Below are 24,905 nucleotides of genomic sequence, written 5' to 3' on the forward strand. Positions count from 1 at the left end.
ACCGTGCTTCAGTTAATGCCAAACAGCTGCAGCGCACATATTTGTAGATAGCTGTTAGCAGCTGGCTAGATGTCTGCCTGCAAAGACTCCAATAATGTCAAGGTTATTTTATTAACACTGAATAACTTAATAAAAGGCTTTGGTTATGTGACATGCGGCTGTAGGAGCACATGCAAGAAAGTCAACCCATTAAATACAAACCATAAACAAGCTATCTGTCATGAAACAAGCAACAGACACAGTAATAACACAACTGACTGAAAAGGAATGGGAATGTACCATTGTCATTGCACAGTGCTATATTCCTTCACCATAGTCTAAAAGGTTCTCATCTGAATTCTTATCATTTGTCACTGCAAGGCTGTGAGCACAAGATATTCCCTGTCTGTTACATCTCTGCCTAGCTCCTATGAGTCATTTACTTCCTAGATGCCTGTTCTACGTCACTGATGCCTTAATCCCAGCTCTGTGCATAGGTTTCCTCCTTCTCCTGATGGATACTTTGGAGGTCACTGCAAGCAGCAGCAGCAGAGAAGTCTTGGCTTCACTAGTGTAGCAGGCAGAACCCACCTGCCTTGGCCCAGCTCTGTGGTCTCCCATCACTGCAGAGTGGCTGAATACAGTAAGATGTTCCCCCACATGGGACAGCTCATGTGCCCGTGCTGTCCCCGTGTCTAGCAGGAACAGACTGAAGGCAGGAGAATGCCCTTGTGGAAAGTCTTTGGCTGAACATGTTGGCAAGTTACACCCACTCCAACAAACGGCAGATGTTTTCTTTCTAAAGGGAGACAACCAGCTTCTCTATTTCCTCCTCTCTCTCTCTTTTCTCTAGGGGAAAACAAACAGCAGGCTTTTCTTCACCATAAGTCCACCAAGTGAGTGCTGAAGAAACACATTTCCCAGCAGTTCCTTGTGCTGAAGTTCCCAGCGAGTTCCAGCTCTCCCTGACAGAAATAAGTTATTGTGTTCTCAGTGGTATTTGGGGTTTCTTCCTAACCAGTGAAACGCCAAGAGTATCTGCAACTTAGCAAATACAGTCCATTTCCCATGGCCAGTGACAGAGGATGGGAGGCTGGGAGGGCTGTGCCACCACCAGCTTCAAAAGTGAACAACTCATCCTTCTACCTACCCACACAGAATTTCTGAAAGTCTTTTAATCCAAGGAGGCTTTTGTGGAGTTGGTATTATTATAAATATATTTTAAACTTGTTAATAGAGGTCAAACATTTTAAAATTTTATCTTTCAACTTAGAGATAGATGTTTCTTTAAAACTCAATTTGCTCCAGAAAAGCCTAGTACTGAAAGTAACTAGTATTGCTGACTGCATACCATTTAACTTCATACTGTTCATCAGAAACTGTGGCTTCTCCTTTTTAAAATATCATTTCCTATGAGTCAGCATGCAGTTCTACTGAGATGCTTTTCATTCTTTTCTTCAAATACAGTATAACTTGATCATTTTCTTATGTTACTGGAAAAATATTTATAATGGTTTCATAACCATTCCACTTCTTTTGCTGAACTTGATAATATTTGCTATATCCCTTTTGCTAATATCTTGACTAGGATCTTTACATCTGAATTTAATAATTTGTCCTGGCCTGTGCTTGCCTCTGACAATAAATCCAAGGATAATTATTATCTTATGAGCTTGAATAGAAGCCATCCCACCAGCAATCTGCTGGTGCTCTGAGGGTGCTGAGTTCTACCATGCTACATGGTGATATTCTGGCAGATAATATTCTGTCATAGATATCCCATTGTGTCTAATAACTGAAGTGACAGTAGATTTCATTTAACAGTTTTCAAAGGCTTTTACCTGAGAAGCTGTGAAGCAAAGGTGGCTGCATAAAAGCAGATGGTTTGAAGAAAAAGGCTAGGCTTCCATCTGATGCCCAGCAACACATATGGCTGGCTCAGTATTCCTGGTATCACTCGTGCAGAGCTTTGTGTCTGTGATAGTTATCTGCTTCACACAGTGGGAGAAATTAAGTTGTTACTTACTCAAATGTAGCCATGTGAGCTGAGAGAAGGGATATTGCAGGGCTTACCAAAAGGTTTGGCAGAAGCGTGGGTAATACTGGGTACAAGGAAGGGAAACATTTTGCAGAAAATGAAGTCAGGAAAATGAAAAAAAAAATTGAAATTACAAGGGAGTCATCAAGATTCACATTGCTGGAAGATTATAGAAGTCAGGAATGTGAACCAGCCCCAGCATCAGCAGCCACCCTCTCAAGCAATGCATGTTCCTCAGGGACAATTTCAGACTACCCAGGTGTTAGTGTCCTGAAGATGTCATATGGCACCCCTGGATAGGTGAGTTTTCCTGGGCACCCCTGGCTGTAACCCCCAGCAAGAGCAAGTCTGAAAAGTGTTTGGAGACCCCAGCTCCCACGTGAGCTCCTTAATCCAAGCTGTCTGCTCATCCCTGGCAAAGCCTCAGCTCAAAACCTGGTAGGCAGCAGAGAGGCAGTCTGGCACAGCACCTTGTGCTCTCCCATGGAGCCTGTCCTCCCTTTCCTGTCTTACTCCTCTCTGACAAGATCTGGATGTCCAGAACTGGATTTAGATGCTTACATGACACAATTTACATGGTGAGTTGGTGGGATGTGAAAGCTCTGCTCATGCTTGTTTTGGATAAAACACACGTAGCTGAAGCACAGATAAGTCAAAATCATTGTCACCAACTCATCCAGAAACATACAAATACTTTGTACTTTCATACTTTAAGGATCCTTAATTACCTAGATATTAATGACTGAAACCAGAACTGGCTGTGGGTTCGGTTAACTCTGGGTTAACGTGGGTAACACTGCTGGCTGACACTTGGGTGACTCTGGTGACTAACAGGGTTCTCCACAGCCCGTGGGTGAGGCAGGGACAGGTGGAGACAGAAATCCAGAGCCCTTCCCCGCTGGCTCACGGCGGGACAAAGCCCCGGTGATGTTCCTGCCGGCCCAGCAGGTGTCACCACAGCACCAGGGTCCCTCTGTCCCTGCGCGTGACGCAATGCCGGCGCTGGCCGGGCGAGCGGTGACGTCACACCCGCGAGCGGTGACGTCACACCCGCTGCCGGTGACGCAGCCATGGCGAGCAGAAAAATGCCAGAGGTGTCTCCGGAGAGCAAGAGTTTGTAGGAGCCACATTTACTTCTCCAAGCATATAAAATGCAAGACCTTCCCTTCTCCCTGGCTGCAGGACATGTGATGGAGTTGCTTATCTCAAACTCCACAACGTTTCAATGCACATAATTTGGTTAAATGGGATTATCAGACAAACTCAAACTGAAACAGCTGGTTTCTTCCCTAATCACTAGTGACAAGAATCCTTGCTTTTTGTACTCCTTCTTTCATGGAATTAAGGCTGGAAAACAGGGTAATACCAAGTTCCTTTGAAATGACTGCCAGCACAAACACTGCTACCATTGCACGTGCACCCTCTGTGCACAAAATCAGGTCCTTTCTGGGCCTTCAGTGTTCTTGGCTCCACACTTTTCAACCCTTAACATGGAACCCTAAAATATATTTATTCTTGTGGCACCTCTCAATGGACCGTGCATCACCTAAATAATTCCTTTGTTAAGAACGCATTATATTGTCATGGGCCTCCATATATTTTATCTACCACGAGTTTCAGTGAGGTTAGTTCATGGTACTCACCTCACTGATACCAGAGCATCTCACAGGCTAAATCTGGAATTTCAGATCAATCAGCTTTTGATGTGCCTTCACTCTTAGCAGAGGGACACTGCTCTGAATATCTTGCTGTTTATCCAGGTGAAAATGACTTAGCCAACGCTGTTCTTTTAACATGCCTAGTCAATTCATGCACTGTACAGTCAAGCCATGGTTTTCTGGGCTGCTGCCCTTAATTGGCAACCTCCTGAGTGCAAACACTCAACTCCTAAACTCCCATCAACACCTTTTCAAATGTCCCTTTCATCTACAACCATTGTGATGCCAATTACTTAAAAAGCAGCAAAACCAGTGAAAAGTAAGAATCCAAGTGTGGTTGCCACCTCCAGCACTCAGCCTGTCAAGATGACAGAATCACTAAACTCTTCTGGGCTTCACTTTTTCCTAGAAGTCTGAGAAGCCCCATTCACAGGTGTTGGAGCCCAAGGGATCATGTAGTCCTGTGCCAGCAGGTCACCCTTCCCCAGGGAAGCTCTGTAGCATTGATGCTCATTCATAAGGACTGGCTTCCCACCAAATCTGCAGCCACTCCTCAGGGCAGGCCCGACAGTGCCTGCTATACCAACACCAGCAACTTCTGTGCCTAAAACAAGCTCTGCTATGTAGCATTTTGTAGTCACTCTTCTGGAGGGATTTTCAAAATGCAGTCTTCAAAGTCACTCATTCATCTGGGCTTGTTACACATCCCTAATATCAATAATTCCTCTTATGGTGTGGTCTTGTCTTCTTCCTCTGGATATAGCAGGACCTTCTACACATTTATTTTATTTTCTTCTCTTAAATGGAATCCAGGAAGTGTCCAAAGCCAATCTGGAGTATTTAAAATCATCTGAGATCAGAAAGGAAATACCATCCTAGGATCCTCCCACGTGTCCCTCATCTCTATACGCTTATTCATGACAACCTACCACACCCTTTTAGGGCACTGTTGTACTTTGGAAAGACTGCAGCATCTGTTCTATCCAGGACTAGGTTACTCTCTTCAAGAAGGAAAATCACACCATCTCAGCTAAAACATTTTGTTGTTGGAGACACAAGGGGAAAATACTGGGAAAGAACATCAGCTTCCCAGAGAGGAACAATTGCTCCCTGCTGGGATGAAACACAAGGCTCCTGCATGTCTGCCTCATTATGTGAATTTAGGAAGACTTCCAGTAGCTTCTGAAATGTGTCAAAAAAATTCTGAATGTTGTTCATGAAATTATTATTGTGGGCTATGGGTGTTCAGTTGCTGACAGAAAGCCAGATGAACAACTATAAAGAGATCCAGCTCAATCTCCTGCCTGTTTTCAGCCACACAAGTGCTGCAGGCAAGCTGGCCTAACTTGACCAACATTATTTGGGGTCAGTGTTCTACGTGCCCTGGAAAACATGATCTGGCCAACTGACATATTTTAACTTCAGAAATAGGAGATACTAAAGGTTTCTATCACACCTCAGTAGTGTAGCAGGTATCCAGGTATCCATGGGAGGTAGCATGACTCTGAATCATGGTGCAGAGACTGACATTGCTACATTCCCTTTGAGCTTTGGGGTGCAGAACTGCAACCCAAAGTGTAGATCAAGGGACAATAAAGCACAACTTTGTGGAGAGTGTGAAAAGCAGGCTCCGACTGACACTTTGCAGCAGTTACTGCCTGCTACAAACGACTGGGATACATCGCACCCAAACTGTTACCACGACCTCCCCTGCTGAATGGCTCAGGCTTCAAGCTGTGAAATACTGAAGAGGCTTTGCAAGACTTTGCTGGAGATGCCTGGCTTTCCACTGCTAGCAGGAAAATATGCATTTTATAGCTAATGCAATATTAGTGATGGTAACTCAGGGAATACTAAAATACATAGGATGTCTGGCAATATCAGCTGTTTTATCTAGGCTTTGTTTCCATGTTTGTCTTTAACCACCTCTGGCTGACATAGAAAATGGACAGCCAGATATACAGACCAGACTGACACATGAGGAAGCACTAATATCCACAGCATAATGCTGTCCTCGTTTTGTGTGCAAGAATTGACACTTCCCATGTGGAAGTTTGGTTCACAGCTTTTCTCAGCTTTCTTTCTAGGAAAGAAATATACAAAGTTCCAGGACTGAAAGTGGCTTTTACTCATCATGGTTGTGCTGGCTGGCAAGGCTTTGATTTGTCTGTAAAGCCAGAAGCTCTATATTCCAATCTGAGGTGTTTATCTAGCAAAGCTACCACTGTGATGAGGTACCAGCCCCAGTGTGTGGAGTGTTGTCACAGATGTGCAGCCAGCATCCCAACAGGACTCCCAGCTCCCAGACAGGATCCCCAGCCTCCTCCTGAAACAGACCTGCCCACAGGCTTCCTGTACAAGGGATTCAGCATTTTGGAATGAAAATGAAATTAATGGAATGAATTGGAATGAAATCCTGTTATTCAGTCCCCAAAATCCCCTCAGATGTGGTGATCTGGACACTCTGCTAAGGCCACCTATTAAAGTTTAAAGCTGTTGGAGAAGATTAAGGGTATGTTTCCAGAAAAGACCAGGCTGGGAAGGAGCTTTCTTTGTAGCCAATTTTGTATTCAACTAAACTCCGTGGAACAAATAGATCTCTTTAAATATCTTTTTAGTATTCCTGAGTATTATGACAGCTGATCAATTAGCCTGTGGGGTGCCTGAAACTCTGGTAAGGAACACATTTCTGTCTAAAGGATATGTTGCTTTAATATACAGAGAGAGGCAATGAGGTACTTTAAAGAGAAATAATTTTACATTACTCATTTATGAGAACAAAAATACAGAAATCCTCTGATAAAAGTCTAGCCTTACATAACTCCTATGTAATGCAAATATATTTACCTCCTCACAGACTGAAGATTGCACCAACAAATGAATATACAGCTGAGCAAATTTTCAAAGATTAAGAGCAATAAATATCAGGACAGAAGGATAGCACAGCAACACAGTTCAGAGAACTTGTCTAGAGAAACCCCATAATGTATCAGCAAATTAGACTAATTGTTTTCTGTGTCAGAAACTTTCAGAGACTGAGGAATTCTTGTCCGTACCTTATACTAAAGAGCACTTAATATAATGCTATCAGACTAGAGGCCTTGTTGGTATTGGGAACTCCTTTTCTTTATTTTTCTATTTCTGACCTCTTTCACTTCCTCTGTCATGTCCCAACACCACAAGATGATGCAATATTGCATCACCATCTAATACTGAGACCTCCCTCTGTCAGCAGCCATAAAAACTTGTGGGTTTCCCCTAAGAATAACCAGTGATCTTGAAGATCTGTTTACACAGACTCTGTTACCACAATGACTGCATCTCTGACAAAGTCATACACGTGTGAACAGACAAAAAAAAAGGCATTTAGGCCAGTAAGAGGTATTATATGAGTTTTACATCTCAGCTGAAGTGTGTATGCATGTGGTACAGAGGAAACAGCTTGCACTCCCACCCCTGTGCTTTAAATACCTATTCTGAAGTATAACAGCCTAAATCAGTAGAATGGAAGACAAAGTCTTCAGCAGATGTATCTCAGAAGGCTTCTGAACAACTGCTGTTTCCTGTTTGCAAGTTTCAGGTGTTTGGAATGAGGGATTTTGTGCAAAATCTCAATCACCAGGAGCACCAGTCTATTAGGAGGAAAGAGTGGGTATTTCTTGGAGGAGATGGGAAAAAGATGGAAAAGACTCGTCTTTTTGTTGTTAGAGATTTCCTGACTCTGCTCTGCCTACAGAGGTTAACAGCAATCATTTCTGGATCAGGCCACAAGGCTTCTTTCATGCCCAGCAGATCTTAAAAGATTCCCCTAGACCAAGCTCACATAGGAGACATCCCAGTGAGGACCTAACTGCCTACAGAGGGATGCAGAAAGAGCCCAGCCTTAATTTGCTCTTCTGGATCCTCCTATTTCCCCACAGCATTCTCCTGCTTCCCCAAGCAACGACCCAGAACCAGCACCAGTAGAGCTGCCTTTCCCATGACATAAAGCTGTGAATGGAGGACAGATCTGCAGGCAACACTTATCTGTCACTTACATCCCTTTCACAAGCAGCTACCATACCTAGAATATGATGCAAAAGCCAAACTAAAATTCAGCTCACTCCTCCTCTGCTTGTTGGCAAGTTATAGCAAGAAGAAAAGCTTATTTTTGATACCAAAGTTACCATGTGATCGTGCATATGGACAAATCAATGACAATGATGTTAACACAACTGATCACATATTTACATGATCAGTTTTCACAGCAGAGCTGTAAATAAAGGGATTCTGTCAATTTGTTTTAAATCTTCCCCTGAATGCTTCACAAAGAGTTTAAAACACAATTAGAAGATTCCAGCTTATAAATTCTCCAAGAAAGGAGAAGGCTACCTATCATTCCATCAGGATGGACAATGCATCATACAATGGGGTTTTTCCATTTTCTTTACATAGAGAAGCAATTACAAAACTGAACGTAGCTATTGCTGTATTTAGGCAGGTAGGCTTCGACTTTGTTGTTACAAGACCTACAAAGTTTCTGCATTTAATTTTTGTCCTCTGCTGGCAATATAGAAAATAAAAACCAACTTGAAGTATTAGATACTATTTCCTAAATTGCAATGAACCCAGTTTGTCAATGATAACAGAACATTTACATCCAACATATGTCAGTATATAAAGTTGTTGCTGAGCATTTAATGTGGCTGTTATTCTTTATCGCTCTTTCTCCACTAAATGACATAAAAACTGATGTTTGACTGTGCAGAGGATACAAAAGATACCATCTTACACTTTTTTCAACCTCCAAAACTCCCATTTAAAATCATGACAGCAATTTCTTGTCATATTTTTATTACAGCTGGTAGATAAAGGAAATAATTGCATTTTGACTGCACCCCACAAGATTATATTAGCAAAATGATTGCGTCTTTGCATGACTAATTTTGATTAAATCAGCTTCATTTAAATATCAAATTGCGTTCTTCACCTTTCTTCATTAAGCTATGGTATTCCTGACTGTTTTAAAGTTCTGGTTTTGATGTGGTAAAATATGCATTTCACTTTATTGTGTAGGCCATTCTTGACTAAAAAAAAACAACAAACAAACCAAATGATAATTTATGGGAAAGGTTTTAAGTCACATCTAGAAATGAACAGGAATAATGTTAAAATGTGTATTTCTAAAGAATATACAACCTATAAGGAGAGCATCCTCGCCTACAGGAAAGTTTGTATTACTTGATTTGCCAGAAAAAGCAATAAAGAAAATAAGCTGTTTATAGATGAGCTGAAGATTAACTGCTAAAATGTAATATTTTATTAACATACTAAATCCTGAAGAGAGCAAGATTTTCAGCTTACCAACCTTTCTCAAATATATTAAGTACAATAATTTATTCTTTCATTGCAAATAACACCACATTGACTTATAGCTATTTTAAAAATGTTATACAATTCTGGCTGAAATCAACACGAAATGTGTCATTTGCTCTGGCTGTAAATTATCCCCTCTATAATTGTCTTTTGACAAATGACAGCCTTTTTATTCAGCTGCTCAAATCTCCATATGTTTGTGCATCCCCAAATAAAGTCCACGGATTTTAACAGGCTTAGTCGCCAAACTGGCTACACTTGTGTTCCCGGAGTGATCCATCTGGGGATCCAGCCAAAAACAACAAAAAAAGACTTCCTATTTTGATAAGGCTTTTAAATGTCTTTTAAAGCATTCAGTAATGCTGTGCAAAACTGAACTGCTTTGACGGATATTACCCATTGTACCAGGCAAAACCAAGCATGAAGTGAGTCTTCACTGTGTTTCCCCTATGCTGCACACACATCACATGGAAGCTGTTGAAGGTTTTTGCTTTGCTTTCACGTAAAAGGGAACTTGAGGCCAGTACAGTTATTATGATTCCTTACAGACACAGCTCATTGTAATGTATATTCATTTTGAAACAGAAGTTTCCCTTTTCTGCTTCAGACTGGTATGATTCTTAACACCACACAAATTATTTTTTAGTCAAAAGAATCCATCCATGCTATAAGAACAATTATCCAACTTTTTATAATAGCATATGTACATGTAGCATACATTTCCTTCTGATATTGTCTTTCTCTGGAAGAATATGTATCTAGAAAAATCGTAATAATTTTTAAAGTCTTTGTGGTAACTTATGGTCTTATGGAGTGCTCCCTGAAGATGTAACCTTATGTCAGCATAGCTTTCAGGGCAAGTGTGTGTACTCTGTGCCATACAGAGTTCACCTGTGAATCTCATTGCAAGATCTGGGTAAAAAAAATGTTTCAACATAATAATGGAAAGAGTTTTGCTGTTCACTCTGAACAAGAGCTGTAGAGACAGAAACACTCAGCTCCATTCAGAACCAAACAACCAGCAGCCCGAATGGGGAAAGAGTGGTGAGGGGGAGTTGTTTGTTTGTTTGTTTGTTTGAATTGAATCCGAGTGGTTATGCCTGAGCTGCAGCTGGAGTCTGGCACCGTAAGACTGATGAATTAATCCTCCTGCTGTGGGCAGCCTTGGCAAGGCCTTAGCTGGAATACTACTATGTCCAGTTTTGAGCAGTGCTTTCCAAAAACAAAGTGGCCCAATTGGCAAGAACCCGGAGGCGAGCTACAGGAATCACAGGAGGTCTAAGAAACGTGACCTAAAAAGGGAGATCAAGGACTGCCCTGTCTGGAGATGGAAAAATAGTAGAAAAACAGTTAACACAGCAAATTCAAACAAGAAAGTAGCTGGAGGGGAGGGAGGAAGAAATCCCCCAAATTGAATAAGAGGAATAAGAAAAGCAAGGTGCTCAGTCTGTAGGAAAAGAATTGTAATCAGCATGAAAACCTTTGCTAAGCAGAAGACCGCCGCGCTGGAGCAGGTTGCCATCTCCAGGGGTTTTTAAGGGCAGTTTAGACAAACCAATTTGTCCCTGCCCTGAGGTGTGGGGCTGAAGGAGCTGTCAGGGCTGGCCGGGCAGGCGGGGGTCGCTGCAGGAGCGCCATGGGCAAGGCGGCTGTGGGGCCCTGGGCAAGGAGCACCTCAGGAAGCTGCGCCCAGGGAGGTTTTGCTGCCTGACACCGGGACACGTCCTGCGTGCCTTGTGCTGCCGACTTAGCCTCACGGCGGCTGCAGTGCTCCCACCCCACCAGCGGGTCTGTGCGCGCTCCGGCCGATGCGGCCGGGCCGGGGCCGGGTGCCCGAGGCCGCCGCGGGGCGGGGAGGCCCCGCTGCCGGTTCCCTTTTCGCCCGGCGTGTGATTGGCGGCGGCTGCGGAGCTGCCTCTGCCGCCGGCTATGGAGCCGCGCCGCCAGCCCCCAGCCCGCGCCGCTTCCTGCTGAGGGGAACACCTGTTCGGAGCCGGGGCCGGAGCCGGGGCCGCCGCTGCGGTGAGTAGCTCTGTGCCGGGGGCAGCGGGGGTCGCGGCGGATCCCGCCCCGGGNGCGGGCGCGGCGAGGTTCGCACTCCCGCGGGCGGCAGCGGCCGCCATCTCTGGGCCCGGGCGGTGGGCCGGGGGCGGGAGGGAAGGAGGGAGGCAGGCAGGCAGCCCCGGCCCGCTGCTCCCGCCGCCTCCCGTGCCCCGTGCGCAGAGCCCCTTCCCGCGGGGGTGTGAGCTGGCCGGGGTCGCCCCGCCGTCCCCGCCGCAGCCGGCACTGCTGAGCCCCCCGTGCTGCCCGGCCTTGGTCCCGCCTCACGTCGTGGCCCGAACAGGAGTTAACGAGTTTGATGCCGAGCCCGCTGAGGAGGCTGTTGGAATGTTGAGTGAAACAATGCGAAGTGAAGGATCGCAGTAGACAGTTCTCTCGAGTCTTGAGATCAGTGAGTCAGCTCTGCTACAGCACGGCTTTTAAACAATAAGTAACTGTTTCTTCATCCAACAAATTTCTTGTGTCTGATACATGTAGACCATGAAACCTTTCCACACCACAATTCCTCTGAAATAATAGCTGAGGGCATTCTTGAGTTGCTTGCTGGTGTAGATTACATCACGCAGTTAACAATCAGTGTTGGAAAATCGGGTCCAGGTTGACAGGCAGTGTCTAAATAGTGTGTCCCGGCAGGAACAATAGCAGCGATCTCTGGGTTTTAAAACTCTTCAAAGTGTTGCTTCCAAGGTGGATTACTTGGAGATTACTACAACATCACTTGTGTAACCCCAGTTAACTAGAACTTTGCCGAAATTCTTACCTAAATTTACAGAGCCAGCTAGAAGTTATTGTTTGTTCCAGGAGTCCCAAATAGATAACTCATATAGAATCTAAAGGTGGTGCAGGCAGGGCATCCTGAAAATGCTCCAGCTGTAATTGCAGTCTGATTGGCTCCCCAGCCTCCCGACCAAGCTCTGTCTGCTGGTTCATACTCTTTTGATGGGGAGTGTGGCTGCATTACCTGTAAAGTTGACTTGCTAATGGGAACCTGCACTGATTTATTTCCCATTAGAGCTAGTAGTTGTTAAGAGTATCTGACAAAGAAACTGAGTCAAGTGGTATTTTGTTGTTGTGTTCACTATTAGAGCTAGTAGTTGTTAGAGTATCTGACAATGAGTCAAGTGGTATTTTGTTGTTGTGTTCACACTTGAAATGTTAGTGCTGTATCTTATCTGTGGAGTTCAGCACTGGATCACTGCAGGTGTAGGGAGGATGTGCTCCTGTCAGCAAGTGGAAAGTCATGTCCTGCTACACAACAGTGTGGGCAAGTAGATATAGTGTGTTGCTTGGAAAACATTGAGTCTTGTCATAGTAATTTTGTTTTTTTAAGTATATCTTTCAAGTGAACTTTGTCTAAAACTGTGAAAGTAAGCTTTAGTGTTGTCTTTACATAATGCGTGCGCAAGGTTATTCTTACTCTGGTAGAGAGTGCTTATTTTCTTGAAAGTTGAGTTGTCTGTGAAGGAGTTCTCACTGAAGTGAAAAGAATAATTTTGAAATAAGGTTTTCACATGATGGATTAAAACAGAAGCAGGAGCTAATATGGAATAAGCATGATAGTAATTGGTAGAGTTCTAACATAGTCTTAACAGAGCAGTCAAGATTGACAGCCGTCCTAAAATTTTTGTAGCCAAATAAGTAATACATAGTAATACCACATTGTCTTTTTAAAGTACCTTTAGCCATTTTTTTCAAATAATTTAACAACTTTACTTGTTAGTGTATCTCCTAATCCTGCTGTGAATCATGTTTCAGTCTCAGTTATGCTTAACTGTGTTGGCTCCATTCCCTTTCCTTCGCTTCCATCACTGCCCAACCACTCCTGCAAGTGTTGAGTCAGACAAAGGAACTGATCCAGCTGAAAATTAACCAATTTTTTTGCTGGTTTTATTATGATCAGGTTGCTGACCTGAGTGGTGAGATAGAAACACAACTGGAGACAAAGGCAAGACTGGTTGCTTGTCTTAGGCGCATCTTTTCCTTCTCCATTGGTCTCCATCAGGATTTTTAGACCAGTGTTTATTATGACCTGAGTGATGAGATAGAAACACAACTGGAGACAAAGGCAAGACTGGTTGCTTGTCGCATCTTTTCCTTCTCCATTGGTCTCCATCAGGATTTTTAGACCAGTGTAGGACAGTTCTTGTAATACAGGGATAGTCAGGGCTGATGATGCTCATTAGAATTAGAAATAAAACAGATTTTTTTTCCCCCTTTTCTTGGGGTGTTGTTGCAATAGAGTTTTTGAAGTGTCAATACTGCAAGTAAAGCTTAGGCATGATTGAGGTTTTAGGAACTTAACGTGAAATGATTTTTCTTTATAAATATCAAAGTTTTATGATTCATGTGCATGAGGAAATACGGTTTTGCCATGGATCAGCAGGGAATGGATACAATTTGCTGTCATCAAGAATGGGTCGTTGCAGAGACAGATGAGAGACAACTGTCACTCCAAGAACTGCCTTCTGAAGCTGAGGAAAAGGGGTCAGAGCAGAACGGGGGATGGATATTGGGTTGGAATGGACTAGACATGACAAGTCACAGCCCAAATGAGTGCAGGAGAAAAGACAGCCTTGTATGGGCAAGACAGCTACAGAAGTCCCATGCATTTTGTGTTGTTTTTTTTGCAATTTGTGAGGGGATATCTGAACCCACAGAAGTGGCTTTTATAAGTGGATGAGAGAGTGAAACAATTGCATTCACTGAGAAATGTACAGATTAGTTCTCTGCTGCATGAGGGAGAAATGCTGCCTTTGCTTGTCTTGATGGTCTTGATCTATGGAGTAGTGGTAGAAGAGCTATTTGTATGTATGTTTGAAGAATTAATCCTTAAGTACATGACTCAGGGAGCAAGCTGAGGACATTTTAAACCAGGAAGCGTTCCTAGATCTGCAGAACCCAAAGAAACTGAAATGACTCCAGGTTTAGTTAATGGGGCAGCACAATGACTTTTAGAGGAAGGACACTGAAACAAATCTATATAGTCTGTTGGCATGAAAAAAAACCTTAATGCTAGTTGCTTATGTCTAAATGAAGGGAAATATATGACTACATTGTATTTTAGAATTGAGATGAGAGAGGAGCACAGTGTGTAGTGCTGAGATGCCACAAAGGCTGTGGCTGATGAATGCTGACAGGCTGAATGTGGGTGGAGGAGGTGTCTTGGCCAAGATGGGTAGATTTCATGTCAGCAACAAAATGTTCAGGGTAACTTCACCACTACCTTAAGAAAATTCAAATACTAGCTTTAAAAGATAGAGGGATCTGGGACAGAATGTGTTTCCCCCAGATTGACTTCCTGGGAAAAATAACCTCTAAAAAGAAAAGATCTTAGCTGACAAGCAGAGTGATGCTCAAAGAGAGAAGAGCTGTGTCAGTGGTGGAGGGTATTTTCTGCTTTTTAACTTTGGCAGAGTGTTAATCAACCTTGGCATGTTGGAGGCAGGTAAGATACTGTCAGATTTTTTTTGCCAATACAGAGGGAGGGGTTATTTTTCACAATTTTATAAAAATGTGTCTTATAAGTAGGAAACATGCATACGTTTTAAAAAAAGGCACTGCACTCTTGGTGGACAAACTTCCAGTTGTTTAATATTTTTTTTTCTCCTTTTCAAGACTCATCATTTTTTGCATGATATCTACCACTGTAGGATTTGTACTGCTGGTTGCTCTTCAAAAGATCAGTATTTCACTGGAAAAGTCATGAGGAAAATGGATGAAATTAGACAGTTTTCTGTCCTTTCTTTCTGTTTTGTACATGTTTTCCATAATATTTTTTTCTGTGGGGATTATTTTTTTAGTAAAAGAGCAGCACCTCAGGTTATAGTTGAACACAAGAATTAGGATTGAAAGTCTCTGGTTTAATTTTTTCCTGAATGTAAAGTCACCATTTCTAGTGGATTTCACTGTGTGTTTGCAATCATAAATGAATCAGTTAAAGATATTTGGGGTAAGGCTGCCCAGTAATTCTGCTGCTTGCTGTATATGCAAGATCCTTGGCATATACACTCTCTATGAGATGCCTGTATGGAGACTGGCTTACAAATCTCTAGTGAATTTAAGTTGGGAGGCCTCAAATGCAAATAAAAATAATGCAACATTGCACATTTAGTTGTCTTTTATCTACTATTTGTGTTCAATTCTTTTGGGAGGTAATCTCTCAAAAATATATTTTGTTTAAATATCTTATTTTAATTAATTAAATTTATTGCTCAGATGATTCTTTGCTATTTTCAACAGGTTCTAAATATGTCTTCTATACGTGTGTGTTAAATTTATGTACTGTTGGTGTGTTTTTGCTGTTGTAACAGGAAAAGCATTCTGACTTCTTTTAAAATGAGCAATCATATGTATAATCAACTTGGTTAAAACTTCCTTCCTGGTAAGTGCAGCACTTCCTTTGCATCTGGGTATGAGAGCAAGCAAGAAAAGCAGAACAGCTTAAACAAAGAAATCTTTTGTGTGAATGATCTTCCTTTAAAAAATAGGAACTACAAAAATTAAACAAATGAATAATCTTCAGCAATTCAGCCTTGGTTTTATAAGCAGGTAATATTTCCTTGTACTTTGTCAGTTATAGTGGTGGTGTGTCCACAGTCGCTGCTTTCTGGAACTCAGAAGAATTTGAGTTAGCATGCTATGTTGTTTGAATTTAATATTTTATATTTTTATCCACTTCTTATCTGCTAAGGCATGATTACACTGGCTTTTACTCTTCTCCAGCACTTAAGGATTTTATGTGTAGAAAGTCTTACTTGGTAAAGAAGTTCAGTCTGTTGCTGTAACTTGGCTTGTGCGAGTGCACTCAATCATCACTGAATAATTTCCACTTCAATATTGGTCAATGGAGATTAACTGAGAAACAATTTTTTTTTTTGTTTACTGAATGCTGATAAGGTAGGATACTCATGTTTAATATTGTTTTACTGGTGTTTTAGGTGTGATTTGATGTATAGGGTAATAAATCAGCATCAGCTTGGGAGATTTTTCTTCTGTAACAAACTAATAGTTCATATTGGCAGTGTGTACTTTGAAAATGGATGGATATTATCAGTCTGGTGAATTGATTTATTTAAAAGAAGCACATCTAAGGACACTTGCCTTGAATTTAGATGCACGTTAAACATATCTTCAGAAATAGTCCCTGACTTCTGCATCCTAAGGGCTTTTTTTTAGGTTGAAGTCCTGATTCCTCATCACTAAAAAGAGAGGCAGAGAAAACTGGGAATAGGCTCATATCTGTCCAGACTGCCAATAAATCACTTAATAAATCACTTGTTTTGTTACTTTCTGCCATTCCTGGAGCTCAGTGGGACTGCATTCTATTAATATACAGGAGTATGTCTTTTGATTTCTAAGAAAACCCATGTATGTTAACATCAGCAGCATCAAAACAGATGAGGCAGCAGAAGAATCAGTGCTTGATCAAACAGAAGCAAGAACTAATCAATATGGAGATTACACATTCAAACTGCTGATCTTCAGTAAAATCTGGGCAGGATGTTTAAAAACTCTATCTTAATTACTTAATCACTGGAGAGTTGGTTGGAGGTTTTTTTATTTATATTTGGTATTGAATTGAATATATTACATCTGAAGTGGTTCATGTAAATCAAGTATTTGTGATCAGAAATTAAGGGGAAGTGGAAATATAAAAAATGTATATGAAAAGTTAAAAATAAGAGTAAAGATAAATGTAAATGAGAAAGTAATGGAGTAATTGTATGCTTTCCTAGATTTCTTCTGGCATGGAGTTGGGGGATCATGAACAGCCCGTTGTTATGAGAGACGAAAACAAACGAAGGAGAAGAAGAATGAAACCTCATTGCACACCAAGTAGTTTTTCATCAATGGAACTGATATCCATTGAGTTCATTTTACCTACAAGCAATAAACATACTAAAGCACCAGAAATGATGTTACTTGAAATAGCTGGCAACTGTACGGTTGAGCAGATGAAGGCACAGATTTGGATGCGTGCAATAGAGACGAGTCAAGTCACAGACTTCTACCATGCATTCACCCCAGATCAGTTTATTCTGCAGTATCAGAAGAAAGGACAATGGTATGAAATTTATGATAAGCATCAAGTGTTACAGACATTGGACTGCATACTGTACTGGAAGGTGTTACAGAAGAAGGTAGGCAAGATCTATGTTGTCCAGAAACAAAAACCATCAGAAGAAGTTGAGGAGTTTCAGCGGCAACTTAATGATTTGATTGGTTATGATGTCACTGATGTAAGCAATGTACACGATGATGAACTAGAATTTACCCGGCGCAGATTAGTCACTCCACGAATGATAGAGGTAGCCTGCAGAGATCCTAAATTATATGCAATGCACCCATGGACTACATCTAAGCCACTCCCAGAATATTTATTTAAAAAGATCACTAATAATAACATTTTCATAATCATACATAGAGGAACGACTAGTCAGAAAATTAAAGTGTCAATAGATGACACTCCAGATATGATTCTCCACAGCTTTTTCACAAAAATGGCAAAGAAAAAATCTTTGATGGACATTCCTGAAGATCACAGCGAACTGGATTTTGTTCTCAGGATTTGTGGCAGAGATGAGTACATTACTGGGGAGACACCAATCAAAGATTTTCACTGGATAAGACAGTGCCTCAAGAATGGGGAAGAAATCCACCTTGTCCTCGACAATCCCCCGGACCCAAATGAAGATGAGGTTCAGAAGGAAGAATGGCCTTTGGTGGATGACTGTACAGGAGTTACAGGGTATCATGAACAATTGACAATAGATGGAAAAGATCACGAGAGAGTCTTCACTATCTCTTTGTGGGATTGTAATAGGAAATTTAGAGTGAAAATAATTGGCATTGATATCCCAGTTTTACCAAGAAATACTGATCTTACTGTGTTTGTAGAGGCTAACATTCAACATGGGCAGCAGCTCCTTTCACAGAGAAGAACTTCATCAAAGCCTTTTACTGAGGAGGTTCTGTGGAATATTTGGTTGGAATTTGATATCAAAATCAAGGATTTGCCTAAAGGAGCACTTCTGAATCTTCAGATATACTGTGGCAAAGCACAGGGACCATCTGCAAAGACAAACCTTCAGTCACATGAATCCTCCAACTCTGATGCAAAATGCAAAACCCAGCTTCTCTATTATGTAAATCTTTTGTTGATAGATCACCGTTTCTTGCTGCGAAGTGGGGAGTATGTACTCCATATGTGGAAAATTCCAGGTAAGGGGGAAGAACAAGGAAGTATAAATGCAGACAAACTCACATCAGCAACTAACCCAGATAAAGAAAACTCAATGGCTATCTCTATTGTGCTGGACAAATACTGTCACCCAATTGCCTTGCCCAAGCACAGGATATCATCAGACCCCCAGGGGGACAGGACCCGAGCTGAAATGCCCAACCAGCTTCGCAAGCAACTTGAAGAGATCATAGCAACTGACCCACTTAATCCACTTTCTCCTGAGGACAAAGAACTGTTGTGGCACTTTAGATATGAGAGCATAAAGCACCCCAAAGCATATCCTAAGCTGCTTAGCTCTGTGAAATGGGGACAACAAGAAATAGTGGCCAAAACATACCAGTTGCTAGCTAAAAAAGAGGCTTGGGATCAGAGCACTTTAGATGTTGGACTCACAATGCAACTTCTGGACTGTAACTTTTCAGACGAAAATGTCCGAGCAATGGCAGTTCAAAAACTGGAAAGTTTGGAAGATGATGATGTTCTTCATTATCTTTTACAGCTTGTGCAGGTAGGTGTATTTGCATTCCTGAACTCTGACTTCCAGGAATACATTTGCATTACCCCATAATTTGCATTTCCCATTTTAGTAGGTCTTGTTAGTATTCCTTAGTTTTGAAGTCTTCAGTGTTTAGTCAGAGCAGTGGTAGTATCCAGAGTAATGTAAAATACACTTTCCTACTTTTTGTCTTTTGCCTTTGTTGATGTTTTTGTGGCACCATTGCCTTGTGTCTTACAATTTGCATCTTGTGTTTACAGTAGTAAGTTTTTCTGGAAATTGTTTATGCCAGCACAGCTATGATGGGAGTAAATCCTAACTGTGCTGTCTGTAATCCTGTTCATGTTGGGTTTGAATCACACAGCACTGAAGAGTTGTTGACTGACTTTACTGATAGTTTAGAAGGAGTGTAGATAGAAAGAAAGTAAATGTAGATGTTGACATGGGCAAGGCCTGAAGCAAAATCTGGGGTTGAGTTTTTGGTCATGAACACCAGTGTAATTACACAGTATGTTGCAGCAACTTCAGTCTTGTGCTGTTAAGGGAAGCAAATTTATCTAGAAACTCCCACCCCAAAATTTTTGAAAGTAGATCAGAATTGATAGGACTATATACTAAGATTAAGTCCTGGGAACTTGGGTACAAAATTGGGGTTCTAATGGCAAGGGATCTCTGCTGTATAGATTTGAAGCAGATTGTGTGTGCATCTGCCAGATCAAACATGGGAATGTTTATATCAGTTACATAAGAAACTTGGTTTGGTTGCTTTTCTCTCAACACGATGCCATCAGTTGGCAGTGACAAAGTCTCCTCTGGTGCCTGATGGAAGGTGTAACCTTGTGTTCTTCCTGGTAAGCACAGCCCCTGGAGCCCGCTGGGGCTGCGTGGCTCCTGCACCCGACAGGGCTCTGTTTTGCATGGAAAGGCTGGTATCCCTCAGAGCAGGAAATGCTTTTTTTCAAAGAATCAGAGGACAACATTCAAAATTTAGAAAAAAAAATGGAACTACTGCAGCTGGGGAAGCAGCTTTTTATTTCTGCAGATTCAGAGAGAGCTCAGATTCCCAGGAAAATGAAGTTAGTATTTCAGATTTTGCTGCACATTGGTAGGTCTTGAAACAAAGCCTTTTGAGCCTTGTCTTTGCTTGTCTGAAGATTAGGCAGAATTTATGCACTTCTGCATTAACCAAAGGAGTTGCTACAGTTGCCTCATTGGGCCTCCCACGTAGCTGCTGCTATATATGTGCTTGGCTTTGAGCTTTGCTGTCTGAATGTGGCTCAGCAATTTTATTCACTTTTTTTTTGTATTTAAATTAGGAGTTTGGGATGATGATTGGTTGCTATCAAAATGTCTGAGAAAATAGGTGAAATACTAGGGTTGTTTCCATTGGTTTTTTTGTTAATTATTTATTTTCAGGAAGTACAAATCTGGTAAGTTTTAAAAAGAATAAACCTTTCTAGCAGTTAAATAAAATATTGTAGCATAAAATCATAGTGCCTTAACTTCACTGTGTCATTTTCAGTAAGAGGTGTTGTAAGAAATAATGAGCTTACCATCCTTAAAAACAAAAACTTACTAGATTCCAACTTTTACATCTCTGCTGCTTTCCCTGTCTTTATTTCTTAGCTAACTATGGAACATAAGCTATCAGCATTCTGCAGCAAAGTTCTGGTATTACAGTGTATTTAAAATCTGCATTTTTCAGAGAATGGATGTCATTCCTCTGCTCCAGTGGATACATCTCTTCTGCAAATGGTTGTCACTTTTTTATGAAAGCTTTATGGCTTATTTCACTCTGCACAGGATATTCCTATTTTATCCTCTGTAGAGTTAGAAATCAAGTATTTTATTTCCCCACAGGTTATTTCTAATAGAAGCAGCTACACCATAAATCAACCTATTGACCTTCTTATAATGTCTGTTCTTCAGTGCACAGTTGATAAACCATGGATAGGATAGTTAAAATGCAACAAAATTCTTTGTAAGATAAACACCAATGACTGTACTGCATCTATATGGCAGTGAGTAAAGGCCTTCTGCTGAATTGACAAGGAAAAGGTACACACAGGTCTGTACCAGCAGACATTTGCTAATGGCCAGCTTTTATTGTTGCTGTGCAGAAGTTGATATTTGACTTTGTAAAGAAAAAAGGGCTGGACTGTTAAAAATAATTATCTAAAGCATCAGCTCAATAAGGATGGTCGTATATGCATTTTTTAATATTGTTTTCTGTTAAAATATATTTGCAAGTTCAATAAGAGGTTTTGTTTTGAAGTAATGGTCAGTTATTTGGCTGTATTTCAGTCTTAACTTGTTTTTCAAGGTTATGTGAACATTAGGCATAGTATATACCAGAGTGAGGTTTATAATAGGCTTTCTTGGAACTGTAAGAAAATCCATTTGAATTTATGTGATAATTATTGCTTTTGGGCATCTTACTGCAGTGAAAATTAATTTTTATTAAAAACCCCTCATACCTCATAATCTCGTACACAAAGTAAAAGGATCTATATCTTGTTATATTTGTAAATTCTCATTGTCTTTCCTAAATAAGGTGATGTTGTTTGGGGATATAAAACAGTACTGCAGACAGTCAAGACAGTTCTTGCAGAATTATGATACAGGAGAAGGGCAAGTCTGGTGCTTGGCTTTTTTGTCTGTCTGGTGCTTAGCTTTCTTGTCTGTCTCTTAGCAAGCAGCTAGAAAGAACATGTCTTTGTGACATTTTTGTAAGTTGACTTAATTTTTTTTTCTTTAGATTAAACCCACAGGATGATTTACATTTCAGAAATCATGTTGATATTTTAATAATAAAAACGCAACTATGTGCCCAGTATTTGTAAGAGTTTATAAAACTATGATTTGTTTGATGAATTTAGCAGAGCTTTGCTGATGGCTTGGTTGCTTCTTTGCAAGCTGCAGCCCACAGTGATCTTGAAAGAGCCATTATATTCTGTTGAATAACTATTGCTAGAGGTTTGCATACTTTGTTGCTTCTGAAAGCTGAGCACACTACATGCACCCAGCTCTCTGCGCATCCCTTTGTTTTCCCCTAATCTCCCTGCAGTCTGCTTCCTGGCACTCTATTTCCAGAACCTGAAGCCATTCACCAACCCCCTCAGTCCATGACAGGGATTTTGTGACTCTGATTTATAGATTGTACGCTTCTTATTTCTCTTCTGTTGCCATTGCATATAAGTGCATACTTTTTTCCACCATTAATCTGAATACAAACCTTCTGTAAGCTTGAATTCCTCAAGCAATATGAAAGAAGCTATTGGAAAAATGAGTTGAAGTGGAGAAGTTCCCTGGTACTACCCAGAATCTGGAAGTGTGATGGTTTTCTGGTAGACCAATTCACTTGGTTATTATGATGGAGAATAACAAAAACAAAATTCCAATACTGGCACTTGAAAATAGTTGTTGACTTTCTCTTCCCACCCCCTTTTTTGGCAGTAGCTTGGAAATGTCTGTGGGCTTGGGTGGAGAGGAGCAGCTTTGGAAGGAGAAAAAATACATCTGTTTTCACAGTCAGTAAAAAAAAGCTCTGGTGAAGTCTTCCTCTTAATTGTACTTCATTATTGTAGGATGTGTATCAGGGCTGTTATTCTGTCATTCATTTATGGAGTAAAGGCCAAGTAAGTGCTCTGAAAAGCTGCTCCTGTATTCTGTTTTTTTCTGGAGAGCCCACCAGTGAATCCTGGTGCCCTAGTCTCAAATTAGTGGATGTTGAGCAAAACCAGTATTTTATCATTGAAACATTTTATTTAAGGGCTATTACAAATACATTATTCCATCTGTCAGTAATCATTTCAAGCATTCTCAGTCTTGGTTTCTGATCTTGCTGGTTTCTGATCTTGCTGGTTTTTGCCAAGAATGACGTTGCTTTGTGCATATGTTCAGGTTGGACTCTGTGGTTAGGGAGTTGTCACATTAGTAATAAACCTGAAAAGAATCTGTTGCAAACAAAATGTGCTTCTTGAATCAGACAGAGAAGCCTCAAAAAGACCTGCTTTGTTACACATTTTCTACTCCTGCAGCTGTGTGTTCTCTAGATGTCACTGGTTAATTAAGCAGTGGGATCTAAATGTGTTAACACCATGTCTTTTATGTTTGTATCACTCAGGCTGTGAAATTTGAGCCATATCATGACAGCGCATTAGCCAGATTTTTGCTGAAACGTGGTTTGAGAGTAAGTACTTCAAAATATAGCCAGCTCATACTAAAGATGCTGGCTTTATTAAAACCTTGTATCAAGAAATGAATGCTAATTTGTACTGTTTTTCTTTACCTGTAGAACAAAAGAATTGGTCACTTCTTGTTTTGGTTCTTAAGAAGTGAAATTGCCCAGTCCATGCACTACCAACAGAGGTTTGCAGTCATCCTTGAAGCCTACCTTAGGGGCTGTGGAAAAGCAATGCTGCATGATTTCATGAAGCAGGTTCAAGTAATTGAATTGCTGCATAAAGTCACAATGGAGATTAAATCAGTTTCTGCAGAAAAGTATGATGTTACTTCTCAAGGTATTTGCTAACAGGCATTTCTTTGTTGTTAATGTTGTTTTTCTTCTCCTTGGGTGTGAAAAACTAGGCAGCAAATTATATTGTTCATAAAGAAAATTTGGGGATAAATTGCTGTCAAAGGGCATCATTTTTACTTCCTTTAAAATGTGAGTGTAAGTTAATAATGACTGAACCAGTAATAGGTTTGTTTGCTCATTTCACCCCAAAAGGGGAAGAATATCCATGTTCTAGTCACCCAGTATTTTCCCAAGCTTTGGCTTATCTTCTTGTACCTCAAGCCATGCCAACTGGGAAACAGATAAGTTCTTGTACATTAGCTGAATGCCAGTGCTGAAAAAAGACACAAATATTAACTGGAAATTAAAAGTAATGCTTGCCAAGAAATACAGCCTTCCTCTAAACTCTCACTAGGAGATTTTTGGCAGGAAGATCAGGAAGGAGTCCAGTGCAGCCTCTGGTACAAGTAGCTAGTGGTACAGGCCTGAATATACAGGGTGTGGCTTTGAGGAGTGCTGTGAGACAGATGTTGTATTGTTATTTCCAGTTCTTGGAAGCACCGCTTTGGAAGCCACAGTAGGGTTATGCAGTGCCTCTTTATCTCTGGGTTTTGCTTGCCTTTCCCCCCACCCCCAACTTTCTTAAAAGCTTGTTTATCCTCATTCCTGCTACTTGCTTGGTGTTGGGAGTAAGTGTGAGGGGACATATGACAGTATTAAAATTCTAAAAGCTGTAGAGAGACTACCTATTCCTGCATGTTCAGCCTGGTATGCTCCAGGCCAGGAAGTCCTTGGATGGGGAAGCTTTTCCACTCTGGTTATGCAGAAGTGACTGTGGTGGTGTTTCGAAAGACATTTGAAGAAAATATGCATTTGTTCTTCAATATATATTGAAAAATCAGTTATGTTACCACATAGTGTGAGTTAAGGGACTTACTGAAACCCCATATAAAACAGTTTCTAAAATACTTCCTAAATTTTTCTTAAAGTATTCTATAACCAAAATGTATTTAGTCAGAATTACATATTTTAGAAAGAAACTATACAACCTTGAAGATGTACATGTCTATAAGAGCAGTGGATTTCATAATACATTATCTTTGAAGGATATGTGGGCAAAGAAGAAAAGCTTCAAGAGAAAGCAATCATATTAACACCCACTGGGTTTTGAAGTTAAAGAATCTTTGGATGTAATGTACAGCAGAACACTGAAAGATGACTTATATAATTGACATTTTCACTGAATAAGCCTCCCTGAAACTGTGGAGTGTCCTAATAATGTTATATCTAATGTAATTTATTCTCTGATTATTGAGGACATCATTTTTTCTACAGGCACTCTCTACTTATATTTTTAAAAATGTATATCCAAAAATTTATTCTCTAGGTTATTGCTTTTTTTTGTCCCAACATTTCTAAGTTCGTAATTGTTCATATTTTCAGTTTGAATGCTGTATCCTGTTTAATTTCATTCTGTCATGCAGTCTCATCTTATTCTTGTATATATTTCTCCAGTGTTTGTGGATTTTCTGTAAAGAACAAATTCCTTCCTGCTC

At 40.8% G+C, this 24,905-nt stretch overlaps 1 protein-coding gene across 3 annotated transcripts in view; it reads left to right on the forward strand.

Annotated features, from left to right (window-relative positions):
- The first annotated feature begins 10,786 nt into the window (after nucleotides 1-10,786).
- Nucleotides 10,787-24,905, forward strand: part of PIK3CG (phosphatidylinositol-4,5-bisphosphate 3-kinase catalytic subunit gamma) — a 33,217-nt gene continuing 19,098 nt past the window's right edge. Inside the window, exons 1-4 of one of the 3 annotated variants that reach the window (XM_039723730.1) lie at nucleotides 10,787-11,052; nucleotides 16,827-18,842; nucleotides 22,957-23,022; nucleotides 23,128-23,353. In XM_039723730.1, coding sequence (XP_039579664.1) covers nucleotides 16,839-18,842; nucleotides 22,957-23,022; nucleotides 23,128-23,353 — 2,296 coding nt within the window. In that variant the 5' untranslated portion in view covers nucleotides 10,787-11,052; nucleotides 16,827-16,838. Of the gene's footprint in view, nucleotides 11,053-11,303; nucleotides 11,483-15,237; nucleotides 15,640-16,826; nucleotides 18,843-22,956; nucleotides 23,023-23,127; nucleotides 23,354-24,905 lie in introns of those variants that run through there. The other 2 variants (XM_039723733.1, XM_039723731.1) reach the window with 2 other exon arrangements.

Source organism: Passer montanus, unplaced genomic scaffold, assembly GCF_014805655.1.
Source record: "Passer montanus isolate IOZ18808 unplaced genomic scaffold, ASM1480565v1 scaffold50, whole genome shotgun sequence".
NCBI lineage: Eukaryota > Metazoa > Chordata > Aves > Passeriformes > Passeridae > Passer > Passer montanus.